The following is a 20,413-nucleotide window of genomic DNA, read 5'->3' as shown; positions in this document are numbered from 1 at the left end:
CCCGAAGATCACTAGACTCGTCGTCGATCAAAAATGTGTGGGATTGGTGAAATGACAGGTGCAGCTTTGTGACCCAATGCCAACCACCACAGATAACCTCTGGAACCATGTGAATGCAGCGTGGATGGCTATACCACAGGACGCCATTCGCGTCTTAAATGCATCGATGACATCACGCATGGAACAAGTTATCAGGGCCCATGGCGGATCGTATGCCTACTAGGCAATAGGACACATTCAGAACTGAGGTGACAGATATGCTAATCGTTTATGCAGAACATACTAACGTACACCACTGGCCATTAAAATTGCTACACCAAGAAGAAACGCAGGATCTGCAACATGCGGTCGTGCATTATCCTGCTGAAATGTAGGGTTTCGCAGGGATCGAATGAAGAGTAGGTCGTAACACATCTGAAATGTAACGTCCACTGTTCAAAGTGTCATCAATGCGAACAAGAGGTGACCGCGACGTGTGATACGCCAGTATGGCGATGACGAATACACGCTTCCAATGTGCGTTCACCGCGATGTCGCCAAACACGGACGCGCCCATCATGATGCTGTAAACAGAACCTGGATTCATCCGAAAAAATGACGTTTTGCCATTCGTGCACCCAGGTTCGTCGTTGAGTCACCATCGCAAGCGTTCCTGTCTGTGATGCAGCGTCAAGGGTAGCCGCAGCCATGGCCTCCGAGCTGATAGTCCATGCTGCTGCAAACGTCGTCGAACTGTTCGTGCAGATGGTTGTTGTCTTGCAAACGTCCCCATCTGTTGACTCAGGGATCGAGACGTGGCTGCGCGATCTGTTACAGCCATGCGGATAAGATGCCTGTCATCTCGACTGCTAGTGATACGAGGCCGTTGGAATCCAGCACGGTGTTCCGTATTACCCTCCTGAACCCACCGATTCCATATTCTGCTAACAGTCATTGGATCTCGACCAACGCGAGCAGCAATATCGCGATACGATAAACCGCAACGGCGATGGGCTACAATCCGACCTTTATCAAAGACGGAATGTGATAATACGCTTTTCTCCTCCTTACACGAGGCATCACAACAACGTTTCACCAGGCAACGCCGGTCAACTGCTGTTTGTGTATGAGATATCGGTTGGAAACGTTCCTCATGTCAGCACATTGTAGGTGTCGCCACCGGCGCCAACCTTGTGTGAATGCTCTGAAAAGCTAATCATTTGCATATCACAGCATCTTCTTCCCGTCGGTTAAATTTCGCGTCTGTAGCACGTCATTTCGTGGTGTAGCAATTTTAATGCCAGTAGTGTATATGTCTGGCAATATGAACGTTGAAGGTGTTCTGGTTTTGTTTTTTTCTTCTTCTTCTGAAGATGAGTATAGCCCTTTACGCAAAGTCGCCGTGCTGGCTGGACTCCTCCTAGCACTCTGATACTCACGATGAATTCCTTCGGCCGATTTCATTCGATTCTTTTACAAGCTCCCTCCGCTATGCTCGACGGTCGCTGCCAGTCAGTTCATGACTTCTGTCTGCTCTTAGTTTAGCTGTGTTTGTTCCTTCTCGTTTCCACTTCACTATCACCAGCAGTCGCCTTGGACAGCTTCAGATGTTTTATAATGTCCCTGGTGGATGAGTGTCTCAGGCGACATCCAATGGCTAGGCCGCGTTCGAAGTCACTGAGCAGTGCTGACCGACACATTGTGCTGTCGCTGCTTCTGTACTGACAACACAATTCTCCTCGGCTCGTTTTATACTGGCGGCTCGACCTCTCGTTGAATATAGTGGTCAGTTCCGCAGTTACATACTTTTGATCAGATAGTGTATGCATCATACGGGGCGTTCAAAAAGTTTCTCCGCAGCGCCGTATAATTGTTAGCCGCGCGTGCCGTATGACTGTTCACCTGCCTGGACTACTTCCCTCCATGTGGACTCTCCCAACATTCCACCGCTTCGTTTATCTCAACCAGCGTCGTAGTATCGTTGGTGTGTGTCGTTGCGCGTTGACGTGAACGTATAAGTTTAGTTCCTTCGTTTCGTTTCCGTCACTGTTAAAATGCTAACCATTGAAGAACGTGTGTTTTTAGTCGAGCAAGTGTTCAAAGCTGGCAGTAAATACACAGTTTCAGTTCGTCAAACATTTAATTCAGTTTTCCCGGAGACAACACTCCCACATCGCGATACTGTGTGAGATTTGATTAACAAATTTCGAAGTACGGGTTCAGTGACAGATGCACCGAGAAGTGGTCGTCCTTGCGTTTTGTCTGAAGATTAACTGCTTGATATTTCCGATAAAAGTCCATTAATCCGAACAAGACAGTAAGAAAACACGCCCAGGAAATCGATTAGTGTTAGAACGGCCCACACAGCTGTAAGGAAAAAATTAGAGCTTTTCCCGTACAAAGTGACAGTCGTGCAAGAACTGAAAAATACTGATCACGGCAAGATACTGCATTATTGTCAATGGTTCAAAAATTTCGTTCGGTAGAATGGAAGGGATATTCTTAATGAAAAGTTTTTCACTGATGAGGCGTGGTTTCATTTATCCGGGCACATGTACTCGCAAAATTCTCACATGTGGAGTACTGCAAATCCATTGTGTATTCATGAGGAACCACTTCATTCTCTGAAAACAGCAGTTTGAATTGCAATTTCTAGGCGTCGGATTATGGGTCCCATATTTTTCAACGAAACAATAAACGCACAACGATACTGCAGTGATATTCTGTACCCATTCATAGGAGAACTTGTGTTAAGTGAAATACTGAACGGTTATTTTCCACAAGATGGTGCAACTGCGCATACAGCTCGCGTTTCAATGTCACTGCTTGCTTATGTTTTTGGTGATCGCATAATTTCACAGGGACTTTGGCCTCCACGATCGCCTGAACTAACACCACCTGATTTTTTTTCTGGGGTGCAGCGAAAGCGACTGTCTATAAAAACCGTCCAAAATCCATCCATGAATTGAAACTGCGATACCCACTTCCACTGATTCTGTTACAGAAGAAATGTTGCAGCTTGTGTTTGGAAACATGATTAGATGAATTAAATTGTGTTCAGCAACAGGGGGGGCAAATGGTTCAAATGGCTCTGAGCACTATGGGACTTAATATCTGAGGTCATCAGTCCTCTAGAACTTAGAACTACTTAAACCCAACTAACCTAAGGACGTCACACACATCCATGCCCGAGGCAGGATTCGAACCTGCGACCGTAGCGGTCGCGCGGTTCCAGACTGTAGCGCCTAGAACCGCTCGGCCATTCCGACCGGCAACAGGGGGGACACTTTCAACGTTAATGTGAAAATTTGTAAGTAAAAATGAATATTCAATAAATTAATAACTTGTATTTGACTGAGTTTTATTTCGGTATATTTACTGCGGCATACGGCACGCGCGGCTAACAATCATACGGCACTGCGGAGAGACTTTTTGAACACCCCGTACAACAAAACGTTTGGCACTCAGCGTACTAGCATTTGTCGAAAACACCCTTAAGATATTATGAACAGTTCACGAAATAAAAGGGCTACTACTTCTTACGTAGCTCATTTTGTACATACAAGGCACCCTGAGCCGACTGTACACTGAGCTGACAAAAGTCACACGATGCCCCCTAATATCGCGTCCCACGTCTTTTCCCCCAACGTGGTGCAGCATCTCGACGTGGCATGGACTCAACAAGTCACTGGCATTCGAAGTCCCCTCCAGAAAAATTGAGCCGCCGGCCGTTGTGACCGAGAGGTTCTAGGCACTTCAGTCCGGAACCGCTTGACCGCTACGGTCGCAGGTTCGAATCCGGCCTCGGACATGTATGTGTGTCATGTCCTTAGGTTAGTTAGATTTAATTAGTTGTAAGTTCTAGGCGACTGATGACCTCAGAAGTTAAGTCGCATAGTGCTCAGAGCCTTTTGAACCATTTGGACTGATGACCTCAGATGTTAAGTCCCATAGTGCTTTGAGCGATTTGAATATTGAACCAGCTCGCCTCTACAGCCGTCCGTAATTGCGAAATTATTGCCACCGCAAGACTTTGTCCACAAACTGACGTCTCGATTGTGTCTCATAAATGTTCGATGGGATCCATGTTGGGCGACGTGGGTGGCCAAATTATTCTCTCGAATTGTCCAGAATGATCTTCAAGTAAATCGCGAACAATTGTGGCGCTGTGACACGGCGCATTGTTATCCGAGTCCACGAATGGCTGCAAATGAGCTCCAAATTGCCGAACATAACAATTTCCAGTGAATGATCGGTTCAGTTGGACCAGAGGACCCAATCCATTGCACGCAAACACAACCTAAACAATTATGGAGCCACCACCAACTTGTACAGTGCCTTCTTGACAACTTGGGTCCATAGATTCGTGGGTTCTACGACACACTCAAACCATACCATTACCTATTACCAACTGAAACTCATCTGACCAGGCCACGGTTTCCATTCGCCACTCGCGTCGGTCATCTGCTGCCATAGTCCATTAACGACATATTTCACTGCACTGTCCTAACGGATACGTTCATCATTCGTCCTGCTTTGATTTCTGCGGTTATTTCACGCAGTGTTGCTTGTCTGTAAACACTGACAATTCTACGCAAACAGCGCTGCTCTCGGTCGTTCAGTGAAAGCTGTTGAGCACTGTGTTGTGTGTGGTGAGAGGTAACGCCTGAAATTTGATGTTCTAGACACACTCTTGACAATGTGGATCTCATAATACTGAATTCCCTAACGATTTCCGAAATGGAATTTTCCATGCGTCTAGCTCTAACTATCATTCAGCCTTCAATGTCTTAATTCCCGTCGTGTGACCGTTATCACGTCGGACACCTTTTCACATGAATCACCCGAGTACGAATGACAGCTCCGCCAATGCAATGTTCTTTTATATCTCGTGTACGCGGACTACTGCCATCTGTATATGTGCACATTGCTATCCAATGACTTTTGTCGCCTCAGTGTGCCGACATTTTTCCTCGGGAATAGTTCGTTCGTGTTTTATTGGTAAAATAAGTATTATACATGTCCCGTGAATACACCTTACGTGTCATTAGTACAGTGGTTTCGATTGTCTTCTTCATCCTCATGCTGTTATTGATTGGTGACTTTGTAAGACGTGTATATTTCTATTGTCTATTGTCAAACCACAATTTATGAAAGATGTTTATATTTTATTAATTGGATTAAGTAGGAATAATTAATATTTGTCATGCTGGAAATAATTGTGGTAGCAGGGAATGTCTGCACCAAAGTATTGTTGCAAGAGAGATCGCACATTGATATAATTTTAGAAACGGTGGGAGAGACCGCGTATGGACACATTTTAAGAAAAGAGCGGGAAAGACCGTACATTGATACATTTTGTAATGGTAGCAGGGACTGTCTGCACCAGAAAGCATTGTTGGCGGGAGAGACCGCACTTTAGCGTTCGTATGAAGTCAGTAGTAAGCGAGAAGTGAAGCGAGTCAGTAGCAGATCTGAAGCGAGAGGTTGAGAGGAGCAGTGCGCCTGCCAGCCACCAGCTATGATTTACAAGAGATTATAAACGGATGTACAGAGACATCAGCTAACTATTATCATAAGAGGAAGTAATATTATTGAATTATTTTTTTTAGAAACTGAAGACTACTGATGTTATGTTTGCGCAATGCTAGTTGTAAGATTACTGTAAAAAGTAAGTCCCATTTGAACGTTTGTAAAATCATTTCATTCAGAATATAATTAATTTTTGCCAGCAATATTGCATTACTGATTATAATCCATCCCAAAAACCATCGACATATAACTTCGCAAAATTTTATTGTTGTCAAGAAAAAGTTTAACTACGAATTACGTAACTTCAGTTAAATTAATTAAAGAATAACGTCAGCTTTGGTAATAAATACAGCCACTTATTATGACAGCCCACCAGCAGCTAATAGAGTATAGTAAAACAGAGTAAGTATATTCATGTCGCAGTTCGATGTAGCAGTCAGATGGCGATCCAGTAATAGTAATAAAAGGTAAGAAACAGTTTTGGGTTACTGCAGGTAACGAATGAGGGCCATGACGACGACACATTCTATGTTTCGTAGAAATAATCAGAAAATCACTTTTAATAAGCAGCAATTAAATTTGTATGCGAAGATTGAGAAATAGAATAAATTTCAAAGGGAAGATTTCATTTGCTATTATTAAGCAAGAGATAGAAATACTAAGGGAAGGTTTCATAGGTTATTGTAGAAGGGAAGGTTGCGTAACAAAAGGGATATAGAGAAGACGGGAAGGTTTCAACTTTTCCTTTAGGGCCAGTTTCCCATCCCAGGGGCAATAGTGTTCCCTGAACCTCTGTTCGCTCTTCTGCCCTCTTTGATAAAGACCTTTGGCAGAACGAGGGTAACTTCTTACGCCGGAATCCTTCGACCGCCATCGCTGACGATTTTGATTCAAAATTTATGTAGTGGCAGGACGCAGGACGGTTTTGATTATCAGGTAATGACGCTAATCGTAGTCCACGACTAATACTTGGGGATCTATGTAGAAAATAACCATTGCTCACTGCTGCAGATCTGTTACAAGGGTAACAGTGAGTGGGTCTTTTTTGAGATTTTGGTGTCCATACATATTATAAAATTGAATGTAAGTATATACGTATGTTACACGCCTTCTACTAACCCGCTGTATTGATTTCAACCAAATTTGGTGGGTAAGAATCATTTACTTCCCAAGGCGGTAGAGGTCAAAAAGAAGCGCAGCTCACAATGCACAGCTATCCAGAGAATGAGAGCGCTTCGTGACTTGCAACAAACTTCACACATATTGTCAAACCTTTATGAGACTTTTCTCACTGACACTCCCCACAAAATGATGAAAGGAAAAATTGTTTATCATTTACTGCATTTTCGCTCTTCATGAAGTAAAACCGCTGCATCAGGCATGATCTTTTAATTCATTACTTCTTTACCACTAACTCTATTTGAAACACACTTCGCAGACAGTACCACAGGATGTACCTGCAAAATCAGATCACTGTGCAACGCGTAGTTCTGGAAATATAACGTCACCAACATTGAGCTGCGTGGAAACGAAACTACAGGGCGAAAATCGCGAGAGATACAAGCGAAATATGTGTACAACTACGTGTGAAATACGCTAAATACATGTGATATGTGCGTTCTTGGGTAAAGCTACGGGTAAAAAGCTCCTTGTCAACCCCTGCATAGGTTCAACCACACTTGGCACACATACCACTACCTACCTGAAAAATAATATTGTGGGGATAAGAACCAGCAAACGTCTATGGAGGCTAAGGTGAGAACGTGGAGAAGGTATGGGGGGGGGAGAGGAGAAGATGGACAGACACAGGGGGCAAAAGAGGAGATGGGCAGGGAGTGGAGCATGGAGAAGCTAGACAGCTAGAGGAGGAGGAGGTGTACTTAGAAGGGGGAGAGGAGATGGACAAAGGGCAAAGAAGCAGACAGACAAAGGGAGGAGCAACAGATTGACAGAGGGAGGTGGGGAAGAGCTGATGGACAGAGAGCGAAGGGTAGACGTGATAGACAGAAAGAAGGGAAGAAGGCAAGTTAGTTTCTACATATTACTCTCCATGTTCTGTAGCTATGGTTGTAGATGCACGAATCACATTTATGCACAATGATGGTTATCTCTCTTGCCCACTTCTACATTCCTGTAGACAACAAACAAATGGAGTGCCTCTACAAAAGAACACTTTCTTTCGAACTGAAACGACATAATATTGTTTCACTGCTCAGCTTAAGCGATTTGACACTGCAACGCTGTCAGAGCGAAAAAGTGAAAGCTGTAGTTGAGTCGGCGTAACTTGTTGATTCCTGACACTCGCAGTGGGTTTGGTGTGACAGCTTTGTGGGCCTACCTGAACGAAGAACTAAAGCAATTTTGCAAATGTCTCCATGGCAACGCCTCAGTGTTGTCACAGCCCTGTAGACGGCTACTGTTTTCGCCTGCTTTGCAGTTTAAAGCTGGCAACAGCGCTGCGGGCTGTTAGGGATCTTCTTACGTCATATTGACTATCGGCTGAGAGTAACGGGAGAAGCAGTTACAGACAACGTCACACGAAATATTCTCCATCCTTTGTGGACAACACCGACAACACCTTGGCAGTGTGTTGGCTTCTGCATGCAACATCATGGTCCATCAGAAATATTTCCCAGCTGTGTCACAACATTTCTGTGCATTATGGCCACATTGCAGCAATGTTGATGGCAAGACAATTGCGGCCACACACCGCCATAAAATATGGCCGACGTAAACACGTCTTTAGCTTTTACAGGCAGTACTTACAGCTTAACAACTGTCTGGCAATGTTGTACAGAGAAAAAACGAAGTGCGTGCAACTGATGGCCACATTAGAGGTGAAAAAGCTGCTCACCTCTGCGTTCCGCCTCAGATGCGCAGACGAACGAGTGCGGACTCAGGTCACAGCGCAGAACCTGGAAGCCCTCGCTCTGCAGCAGCTGACGGAACTCGCTGGCTGGGTCCTCACTGTGCTGGTATGGGGATACGAACTTCTCCACGTCCTGCGAGGAGGGGAAACAATCACAACAGCGCTTGCTTCATTTAGGCAAAAAATAGCATCCCTCAAGGTACTGTTATGCAATCAAAGAGCGTTAGCTCATTTAATAATAATAAAATAATATTGTTAATATTAGTAGCCTTTCTACCTCAGCAGCTATTTCAGCTCTGTTCTTCATGTTGCTAAGAAAAAATTCGTCTTTTCCTACTTAATGCTTATTTCGTTTTCAACCAAACATGTTTTACCTGCTCATATTAGGTATCACGACTGGCCTATAATACAAATAAAATTATTTAATAATACACATTTTGTGAGGAGGTGTGTAGTGTCCCCTGACATCACATGTAAATTAAGTATTCGTAAATATGTGGGTAGTGATTTATCACTCACTTTCATTCTTATATTCTTTTCCTATGTTCTTTGGTTCTTTTGTAGACACTGTGTGGGCAAAATTCAGTTTTCCAATTGATAGTAGGTCATATTTACACATTTCACTACATACAACCTCTTCCGTTCCACATTGCACGAGGCCCTACAAAAAACTAAATATAATAAATAAAAAGGAAGTTAGAAAATTTAGAAAGACACACACAGTGCAACGACCACCAAGTCTCCATCCTTTCCAACACCAACACGCTCCTCCATTCTCACCCTAGCTCCCACAATCCTGCAGTAAACCCCACTGCAACTGAGCAAGATAGTGCGCAACAAGAAAGGTAATGAAAGGTATAAATGTCAGCTACTATCAACTGGAAATGTGTACCGTGTGCATCTAATGTCAGCAGATGATCCAATTCACACATCTACATATATACTCCGCTAGCCACCAAGTGGTGTGTGGCGGAGGGCACTATTCGCACCCTCCCCCCTCCCTTTCTCCTCTGTTACACTCGCGGATAGGGCGAGGGAAAAACGACAGTCTGAACCCCTCAGTACGAGCTCTAATTTCCCATATCTTTGAATGGTGATCATTGCACGATACGAAAGTTGGTGGTAATAATATATGCTCTACATCCTCAGCGAAGATCGGAATTTGGAATTTAGTGAGCAGCCTCTTCCGCTTAGCGCGTCGACTATCTGCAAGGGCGTCCCACTTCAAACTTTCTATGAGACTTGTAACGCTCTCGCGATGGCTAAATGTACCAGTCACGAATCTTTCCGCTCTTATTTGGACCTTCTCAATCTCTTGAATCAGTCCCAACTGGTAAGGGTCCAATACAGTCGAACAAAACTCTAAGACTGAACGAACTAAAGTATTGTAAGCAATTTCCTTTGTTGAAGAACTGCATCGCTTCAGGATTCTACCAATAAACCGCAATCTAGAGTTCGCCTTGCACGCTATTTGTGTAATCTGATCGTTCCATTTCACATCATTTAGAATAGTCACACCCAGATAACTGACGGATGTTACCGCTTCCAAAGACTGGGCATCTGTTTTGTACTCGTACACTAATGGGGATTTTCGCCTTGTTATACGCAGTAGGTTACACTTACTAGTATTGAGAGATAACTGCCAGTCATTACACCACGCATTTATTTTCTGCAAATTGATTTGTTCACAACTGTCGTGTGATACTACTTTCCTGTAGACTACAGCATCATCGGCAAACAGTCTAATGCCGCTGTCAGTACCATCAACCAAATCGTTCATGCAAAACGTAAAAAGCAGCGGACCTATTACGCTGCCCTGGGGCACACCTGATGTTACTCTTGTTTCTGTTGAAGTCTCCCCATTCAGGACGACATACTGCTCTCCGTCTGTTAGAAAACTTTCTATCCAACTGCATATGTCATCGGATAGACCGTAACCGCCCACTTTTTGGAGCAAGCGACAGTGTGGAACTGAGTCGAACGCCTTTCGGAAGTCGAGGAATATGGCATCAACCTGGGAGCCGGTATAGCCTGTTGTATATCATGCACAAAGAGGGCTAGCTGTGTCTCGCATGACCGCTTTTTCCTAAAACCGTGTTGGTTTCTGCAGATGAGCTTCTCAGAGTCTAGAAAGATCATTATGTCTGAACACAAAATATGTTCCATGATTCTACAACAAATCGATGTCAGTGAAATTATAGATGATGGGATAAATCACAACAATATATTCATAAATCCAGGAGGGCGTGTATGTTCCTGGTCTTCTCGTAAACAACTGGACCGATTTCAACCAAACGTCTTACACATGTCTCTTCCTGTCGAAAAACAATCGCTGTTGGGGGTAAAAATAACCTATTCATCACATTTCAGTAAATATGAAGTCATAAACACTGAGATGCGTGAAAAAATGCCGCATCATGCATGAAGTTTTAATACATTTATTCTTTACCTCTGAGACACTGCTACAGTAGAGTCAATATAAGGAAATCCATGGCACCTGACATCTCTTTTGACAGCTTTAAACTTCAAAACGTAAACGTCTGTAGGCGTAAACGATAGCAGTTCATAAAGCTATGAAGAGGTGTTGCCATAGTGATGTTTACAAAATCGCGTTGTAGGCACGCGGCCCAGCCTGCAAAAACTGTCCAGGTCTTGTTTCTTAATTTGGATGCTGTGCTTACACATTTGTACATTTTGTATATTTCCTTGTACGACTGTTTAGTATTCTCAAACGTGTCTTCACGAGGATATGGTAATAGAATTTTTCAATACTTCATTAGAAACACAGTTTCTTGTTTGTCTTCGTTTCTAATACAAATCTGGCAAAAGTAATACCTTAGCAATGCTCAGTTTGTCAGAATAATTTAAATGCTCTGCCAGGATAAAATACAGATCTCCTAAGGAAATGTGTGTAGTTAAATAATTTTCTTTATATTATAGGTGACCTGACACAAAAAAGGGGACAAAACTGAACCAAATAATTACAGGGGTATCTCACTCGTACCGGTCACTTATAAAATCCTATCAAAAGTTCTCATGAATAGATTAGAAGAACAAGCTGACCCACAAATAGGAGAATACCAGGCTGGTTTTCGCAAGGGACGATCATGCATAGAGCAGATCTGGAATCTGAAAATGATTCTCCAGATGAGAAACACCCGAAACACAGTGGTCACTTTTGTAGATTTTAAAAAGGCCTACGACTCAATAGACAGAGTAGCGCTCTGCAAGACGCTGGAAGAATTCAGCATTGACAGAAAGACAAGAGCAATCATTCGGGAAACATTAACTGACACAATCTCCAAGGTTAAATTTATGGGGGATATCTCGGAACCATTTGAAATCCAAACTGGAGTGCGACAGGGTGACGGAGTTTCACCATTACTCTTTAATATCATTCTTGAAAAAATTATCAGGACACGGGAAAAAGAAGTCAAAGGAATCCAAATTGGCATTATAAAAGATAATAGATTCAATGTGAAGTGTTTAGCTTTTGCGGATGACCTTGCAATCCTCACAAATAATAGAAAAGAAGCCACTAACGCCATAGAGAAGTTACACGAAATTGCACAAAGAACTGGCCTGCAAATCTCATATGAGAAAACCAGTACATAGAAAGAGTGCCACAAGACAAATTGCCTATTGTGACAACCCATGGGAAAATCGTACAAGTACCACATTTTAAGTACCTGAGAGAAATCATCCAGCCATCAGGGATCAACCTAAAGGACAATGAGGAAAGAATAAAATAACTACAGAAATCATATAAACTCACGTGTAACTATTATAACAAAAAGTCCATATCTATTAACGCAAAATTGAGGCACTACAACACTGTCGTACTTCCGGATGCACTGTATGCATCTGAAACAACACAAATAGGTGGGCAAACTAAAATCAAAGAAATAGAGAAACAAGAAAGGAAAATTCTCAGGAAAATTTTTGGCCCGATACAAGAGAAAGGAATCTGGAAGAAGAGACCAACATCAGAATTATATAAATACACAGACAAGATTACGGATACAGTAAGGAAAAGAATAATGCAGTTCTACGGACATATCTACAGGATGAATGAAAACAGAATTTCAAAGCGAATTCTTAAAGTCATCAACTCAGGCAGGGGAAAACAAAATGGATAAAAGAAGTTGATGAAGACCTCAGACAAGCACACATAACAGTAAACGATGCAGAAAATAGAACTGAATGCAGGAACATCATCAAAAAACATAAATTTGACACCACAACACAGAAGAGACCAGGATGCAAATGGACAGCGGAGCGAAAGAAACAACACAGTGAACACATGAAGAAAATTTGGGTTCAGAAAAAACATAAACAATCATAATAAAGGAATTCAAGTTCAAACGCTCTCTTAAATGGGAATAATCGAAAATAATAATACACTCCTGGAAATGGAAAAAAGAACACGTTGACACCGGTGTGTCAGACCCACCATACTTGCTCCGGACACTGCGAGAGGGCTGTACAAGCAATGATCACACACACGGCACAGCGGACACACCAGGAACCGCGGTGTTGGCCGTCGAATGGCGCTAGCTGCGCAGCATTTGTGCACCGCCGCCGTCAGTGTCAGCCAGTTTGCCGTGGCATACGGAGCTCCATCGTAGTCTTTAACACTGGTAGCATGCCGCGACAGTGTGGACGTGAACCGTATGTGCAGTTGACGGACTTTGAGCGAGGGCGTATAGTGGGCATGCGGGAGGCCGGGTGGACGTACCGCCGAATTGCTCAACACGTGGGGCGTGAGGTCTCCACAGTACATCGATGTTGTCGCCAGTGGTCGGCGGAAGGTGCACGTGCCCGTCGACCTGGGACCAGACTGCAGCGACGCACGGATGCACGCCAAGACCGTAGGATCCTACGCAGTGCCGTAGGGGACCGCACCGCCACTTCCCAGCAAATTAGGGACACTGTTGCTCCTGGGGCATCGGCGAGGACCATTCGCAACCGTCTCCATGAAGCTGGGCTACGGTCCCGCACACCGTTAGGCCGTCTTCCGCTCACGCCCCAACATCGTGCAGCCCGCCTCCAGTGGTGTCGCGACAGGCGTGAATGGAGGGACGAATGGAGACGTGTCGTCTTCAGCGATGAGAGTCGCTTCTGCCTTGGTGCCAATGATGGTCGTATGCATGTTTGGCGCCGTGCAGGTGAGCGCCACAATCAGGACTGCATACGACCGAGGCACACAGGGCCAACACCCGGCATCATGGTGTGGGGAGCGATCTCCTACACTGGCTGTACACCACTGGTGATCGTCGAGGGGACACTGAATAGTGCACGGTACATCCAAACCGTCATCGAACCCATCGTTCTACCATTCCTAGACCGGCAAGGGAACTTGCTGTTCCAACAGGACAATGCACGTCCACATGTATCCCGTGCCACCCAACGTGCTCTAGAAGGTGTAAGTCAACTACCCTGGCCAGCAAAATCTCCGGATCTGTCCCCCATTGAGCATGTTTGGGACTGGATGAAGCGTCGTCTCACGCGGTCTGCACGTCCAGCACGAACGCTGGTCCAACTGAGGCGCCAGGTGGAAATGGCATGGCAAGCCATTCCACAGGACTACATCCAGCATCTCTATGATCGTCTCCATGGGATAATAGCAGCCTGCATTGCTGCGAAAGGTGGATATACACTGTACTATTGCCGACATTGTGCATGCTCTGTTGCCTGTGTCTATGTGCCTGTGGTTCTGTCAGTGTGATCATGTGATGTATCTGACCCCAGGAATGTGTCAATAAAGTTTCCCCTTCCTGGGACAATGAATTCACGGTGTTCTTATTTCAATTTCCAGGAGTGTAATAGGTGACCGACGAAGCCCGGTATGAATAATCGATCCATATTTTGGTTAAAAACAGGATAGTCATTCGTCTGCAAAAGAAGGAGTTTTTCTTAGCTACACGATAAACGCAATTAAAAAAGAGACACATTCAGTAACATTATTCAATTTATTTCAAATTATAAATCGTTCTATCGAGTAATTACGTTATGAGGAGGCGGCTTATTATACGCCCGCAATGGAATTTTCGCTCCCTTCCCTCCATTTTTTGAAATTTTTCAGTTTTCTTTAGGAACTTCCAATTCTGAAAACACGAAATAGCGGAATGTCACATATTGTGTCGTTGCGGCGTTCTGAGTGTACAAGTGAGACACGTGAAACGACGGAGAAATACGTTTCCCATCTCCTATAGGCTGTGCAGAGCCTACTCTTGCCTGCTTTTCTGCTCTCTGAGAACAGAGACACCACAACAACCTGACACAAAAGGTTTGCATTTGTCTAATGGTGGGGGTGCGTGGTGAATGTGGTGCATAGCACGGGCTCTTGTTTGCAGCTACATAATTTAATGAGTTATCGGTCTCGTGCTGACAACGTGCAGGGAAAAATATACTCTCTCCAAGACAATATTTTATTCTTTTTCAGTTATGTGTCGTTAATTCGTAGCGCCTGTGATAGTGTGATACACACGGCATAATGGCAATTAATGGAAAAATATTGTGGCAACGGCCGTCTGCAGTGGCCGAGCGGTTCTAGGCGCTTCAGTCCGGAACCACGCGACCTCTACGGTCACAGGTTCGAATCCTGCCTCGGGCATGGATGTGTGTGATGTCCGTAGGTTATTTAGGTGTAGTTCTAAGTTCTAGAGGATTGATGACCTCAGATGTTAAGTCCCATAGTGCTCAGTTACTTTCCCAGTTACTTGATGTTCTGTAGTTCATACCTGGTTTTCCTGGTAATTCACTGACGAAATGACCATTTCCAAAACATAAAACAAACAATGGACAGTGTTGTTTGCACGTAGAGAATATCTTACCTGCATGTACTGCGCCCAGCGAGGGTCTTCAGCCATTTCCTCATACGCAGCGAAAAGTCCCATGTTAGCTATCATTGTGAAAACAGCTTCTCCGCCTGCCGACAGCAGTTTGTGCACATTCTGGACACCACGCCTGTGAAAACACCCACTTATTACGACCGCTATAATGAAAGTTATTGTTCTCCAGATATTAAATTAACGTTTGTTAGACTAGGACTGTTTGGTCGAGTATACTCGTAGAATAAGATTTAAGTTTGTCCCTGCCTCACGGCGGTTGAGCTGACGAGTACACGCGTCGTGGTGTGCACCCCACGACACTGAATCACTGCTGTTTTACGTGGTGTGTGTCTGTACTGCCCCAGAATATAGCTCAGGGATGAAGGTGTTGCTTGCCGCATAGTGTGAACTGCTTCTCTCTGTTAGCATGCGATGCTGCTGACATTACCCTAGTCAGTGAGGACAGTAGAAATTTTGACTTTTCCTACCGACTGTTGAATGGTGCCATTCCCTGCCCGACATTTTCGGGGTTGGGTTAGGTTGTTTGGGGGAAGAGACCAAACTGCGAAGTCATCGATTCGATCGGATTATGGAAGGATGGGGAAGGAAGTCGGCAGTACCCTTGCAAAGGAACCATCCTGGCATTTGCCTGGAGAGATTTATGGAAATCACGGAAAACCTATATCAGGATGGCCGGACGCCGATTGAACCGTCGTCCTCCCGAATGCGAGTCCAATGTGATAACCACTGCGCCACCTCGCTCGGTCCGACATATTCGTTTTAGCTTGGAGATTACCCACCCATACCTCATCTCTTGCAACAATTCTGCCCAGATATCCATCGTCTGCGATCTGGAAACGGTGCAAAAGTTCTTCAAAGGCATCAACGCAATAATCTATCAGTCAACTGATGTTGCACCCATCTCGCGGACACTTTACTGAATCCCAGCACAACATGGACAGTGTTGTGTTCTGCACCAAGACTAACAGCCCAAATAGTGACTATTTGGTTTATAGTATGTTTTCTTTCACAATCTGTTCCACTGTTGCAATGTTTCTGTTCGCCAGTACGCCAATTTTCTGCACCAATCGTACTCTTGCTGCAGGGACACACTCGAATTGTATTGAGTTTTCATTTTTGGATACGTTCCATAGGTTTAATAGCTTCACTACTAAACATACGTGTCACAGATCGCTACTTCAGCGCTGTGAAACTAGACAGTGAGGTGGCCATCACTGCATTGACACAGCTTCCTTTTCTGTGATGCGACAATATGTAACCTTCGATCATTTGTCGAAACACAAGGATAACTCCCGCTACTTGCAAAATAGATACTTCAAATTTGAAGAATGTTATAGCTCTTTTAAGCTTTTCATCACTCTCGTAATTGACGCCACTGTTTAAAAAATAGCTGATCGCTTAGAAGTTTTACAATTCTGACTAAAGTAGCTCGATTTCTGAAGAAGGCAGCAATGGGGTTACTGCAGTCGACCGTAAAAATCAGTCCATTTTAAGGAGGCCAAACTGCAGTCTCGAAGTTGGAAGCTATCAGTCGCTGTACGTCAACCTGGTTATTAACGTTATATATGTCACTGTTTTGTAAACGTATGTAAAATCGGACAGAGAGAACACAAGCACCTCCCACAAAGCTCAGAAAAGCATATTTTATTGAAGAAAATATAAGGTACTTGAAAACAAAATATTTAAAGAAAATAACAGTGCACTAAAATCCTACGAAGGCCAACGTAAACTCTGCAACAGGAAAACCAGCCGATATTACTTTAAATGTGAACATTTTGGGTTAGGTTCGAGAGTGACCGTTATGAGTGTCAGTCAGTTAATATAGGTGTATGCGACATCCGTGTCACTTGTAGTGCAGCCTGTGACCAGTTACAGACAGTGCCACAAACAGCCTAAAACTCGTATTACAAATCGTCCATGCCTAATCATCAATTTAAATCTACTTACTAATGGAAGTTGTCACATAATCTTCGATTATCGAAGTAGACCGATTGCGATACCTGCCAACCAACTCTTTGAATATAAGCAAAAATTCCATATCTGTCAATTCCATTTTGATACGTAATTCATATTTATCACAACAGTACACTTTTGATAATCGGTTATTGATTATATTGGTGCAAAAAAATCCTTCCGAAATTGTACCACAGGGTAAGGTAAGAAATTCGTATTTCGATTGCTGAAACAACATTAATACGTTACCCAATATTTTGTTGCCATGAACTGTGGATCAATAGCAGGTAAAGACAATAGTAAAATTGTGGGTTAATGAGGAACCACCTCATTTAGTTAATTCCAAAATTGTGTGGCATATGAAAAAGGATGTTGTCATGTAATGCTGACGTTCAGTTAAACGATTGCTTTGAAAAAGTGACATTTATTCAGCAGATGCTGGAGGACAAAAATCTGTGTCACGAATTATGCAAACACTCGTAATCCAAAAGCATCATCTCACTTAGTACAATATTACGTTGCAAATATTACCGACTCGCAAAATCTAAGCGCAGTTTTATGAGTAAGGGAACGCCTTTTACATGAGAAACTGCATAAGCGATTCTTAGCCCTTTGAAATTTTGTGAATTTTATTTTATTTTGCTGATGTAGCTGCCGGGTCAAGGGGTGTAATATTAGACCCCAGTACGGTTGCCATCAGATTAATACACATTCAAACAGGTTTCACATGCAAGAGAAAAATACTTGTGGTTTAACGCATTACCTGCTGCCTTCTGCTTCAGGTTCTTCGATTGGCGTTTCCTTAACGATTTTTCTGACGTTTCGCCAGCACTAGTGGTTAGCATTGTCAAGCATTCAGTCTCCATCACTGGTGGTGGAATGGAGTCGAGCACGCACCCAGAAATTGTATTTTTGGAAGTGTGTGGCATTAGATGTCTAGGCACAGGTCATGTAATTCGCAGTGAACACATAGTGTGTAGTGGAGCGATCACTCTGTTGTAGAAATAATTCAAAAGCCAAGATCGCTTAAATACTGTTTACTGGATAACCGGTTTCAACACACTAAAGGTGCCATCATCGGATCTGAATGTAGCTTAACATTTTTAAACTATTTGGATATAACGATACATGAGGCAGACCATCTGATATAAAATCATTGTCATGAAAAAATAAAAAACAATACATGAGGCAGACCATGACCATGAGAGCAGTTGTTTTTTATTTTCGTCGTGTTTGCAAGATATACGGCTGATTCTGGCCGTCACCCTGTGGACAAGTGGCACAAAGGTCAAGCCCGACATTTCTTAGTGTCAATTTGCCGAGTTTTGGGTTACATGACATTTCTTATATGAACGCTGGAGCACCCATTGCGTCCCAGAAAGAATTCTAGCTTCCAAAAGAAGTAAGATTGGAGTTTAACGTCCCGTCGACATCGAGGTTAGAGACGGAGCACACGCTGGGAATGTTTCATGTATGAGGACAGAAATCGGCCGTTTGCTACGGCTCTGGTATACTTCTTCCGCACTCTACTAGCGTAATAACCATTCCTATGTTCCGACTTGGGTGATGATTTGACAGTGTGTGCAGCTATCGGTCCGTATTTGTTGGTTTTCAATACATGCTGTGTTTCAAATTCTCACCATTCCTCGTAACCAGCACATCTAGAAAGGGTAGCTGTTGGTCCTTTTCTACCTCCGTAGCAAATCTTATGTTAGCCTTAGCCAATGTTCAAGGAAGTCAGTCAGATATTCCTCACCACGGCTCCGCAAGACGAAAGTGTCATCGACATACCTGTCCCACACCTTAGGTTCACAAGCTGCCAAGTTCACGGCATGTCTTTCGAAATGCGCCATGAAGAAGTTGGCCATTTTTACATCAAGTGAACTACCCATGACGACGTCATTCCACATAAGGATGTAGTTCGTGATAGGACATGCATGAAAGAGCCTATTAATAATTTGTTGAAAAGTGAAATCGACACGTTCCGCAGAGACAAGGAGAGGCACTTTGGTAAACAAAGGAACAACGTTATAGCTGAGCAGGATGTCGTTTGGTCCAAGTTGTAGTTTCTTCGGGTTCTCAATGAAATGTCCCAAGTCCTTTATGTACGTGTACGTTTCTCGAATGTGCAGTTGAAGTAGAGAGCCCAAGTGTTTCGCTAATTTATATGTCAGTGAGACAGGAGCGCTTAGGGTCGGCCTTAGTACGGGATCTTCAGGTAGCAGAGCTTCTGTATTGCGCAGCTTACTCTGGCGTCCTAATTAACCGGTTCGTATTTGGTATGATTAACTGCATTCAATTTGTGCTTTGCGTAGGCCCCCATACCGGCGCTCCTTGGGAATAGGGTTCCCGGGGGGGGGGGGGGGGGGGGGGGGGGGGAAGGATACAGTGTACACTCTATGTGCACACCGGAAGGAGTTGTTCCGGATGTGGAAGGCGTTCTTCCGGATACCATGAGCATGTGGTGCAGCCAACTACAGGTGGTGTCTCAAGACGGTACTCACGATGTGTGTCGCTTCGGATTGGAAGGGATTTGTGGGGTGCTCAACTGCGCGGTCATCTGCGCCCGTACGGAGTCCCAATTTTTACACAATCCAATCTAGACACTGTCACGAATGATGATGATGATGATGATGATGATGAAATGATGAGGACAACACTAACACTCAGTCCCCGGGCAGAGAAAATCTCCGACCCGGCCGGGAATCGAACCCGGGACTCCGTGATCCACAGACAGCAACGCTAGCCACTAGACCACGAGCTGCGGACTCTATCAGAAGTACTTCACCTTGTAGTGAAACTGAAATAGATAATTTCTGTGACTGAGTGTAGTTAGAGGTTATACTTGACAAGCGGAATAAATTAATAAGTGGTTCAAAAATGGCTCTGAGCACTATGGGAGTTAACATCTATGGTCATCAGTCCCCCAGAACTTAGAACTACTTAAACCTAACTAACCTAAGGACATCACACAACACCCAGCCATCACGAGGCAGAGAAAATCCCTGACCCCGCCGGGAATCGAACCCGGGAACCCGGGCGTGGGAAGCGAGAACGCTACCGCACGACCACGAGCTGCGGGCAATAAGTGGTTCCCCGCCCTCTCAGATGATAGAGTTGTTTGAAAGTTCAAAGGAAATTTAAACTTGAGTCGCATTTCAAATAGGTACTCCATTCACACAATTACAGTTGTTGGCGGTAATTTGCATTACCTTCGATACAATGG

General features: G+C 44.0%; 1 protein-coding gene across 1 annotated transcript in view; it reads right to left on the bottom strand.

Moving 5' to 3' along the window:
- Positions 1-20,413, bottom strand: part of LOC124775282 (juvenile hormone acid O-methyltransferase-like) — a 46,652-nt gene that overhangs the window by 10,175 nt on the left and 16,064 nt on the right. Inside the window, exons 3-4 of the mRNA XM_047250119.1 lie at positions 15,217-15,349; positions 8,366-8,513 (exon numbers count right to left, since the gene is read on the bottom strand). Coding sequence (XP_047106075.1) covers positions 8,366-8,513; positions 15,217-15,349 — 281 coding nt within the window. The remainder of the gene's footprint in view (positions 1-8,365; positions 8,514-15,216; positions 15,350-20,413) is intronic.

The sequence above is a fragment of the Schistocerca piceifrons genome, chromosome 2, assembly GCF_021461385.2.
Source record: "Schistocerca piceifrons isolate TAMUIC-IGC-003096 chromosome 2, iqSchPice1.1, whole genome shotgun sequence".
In the NCBI taxonomy this organism is placed as follows: Eukaryota; Metazoa; Arthropoda; class Insecta; order Orthoptera; family Acrididae; genus Schistocerca; species Schistocerca piceifrons.
Note: the sequence above shows the minus strand (reverse complement) of the source record. Positions and strands in the feature narration are given on the sequence as shown.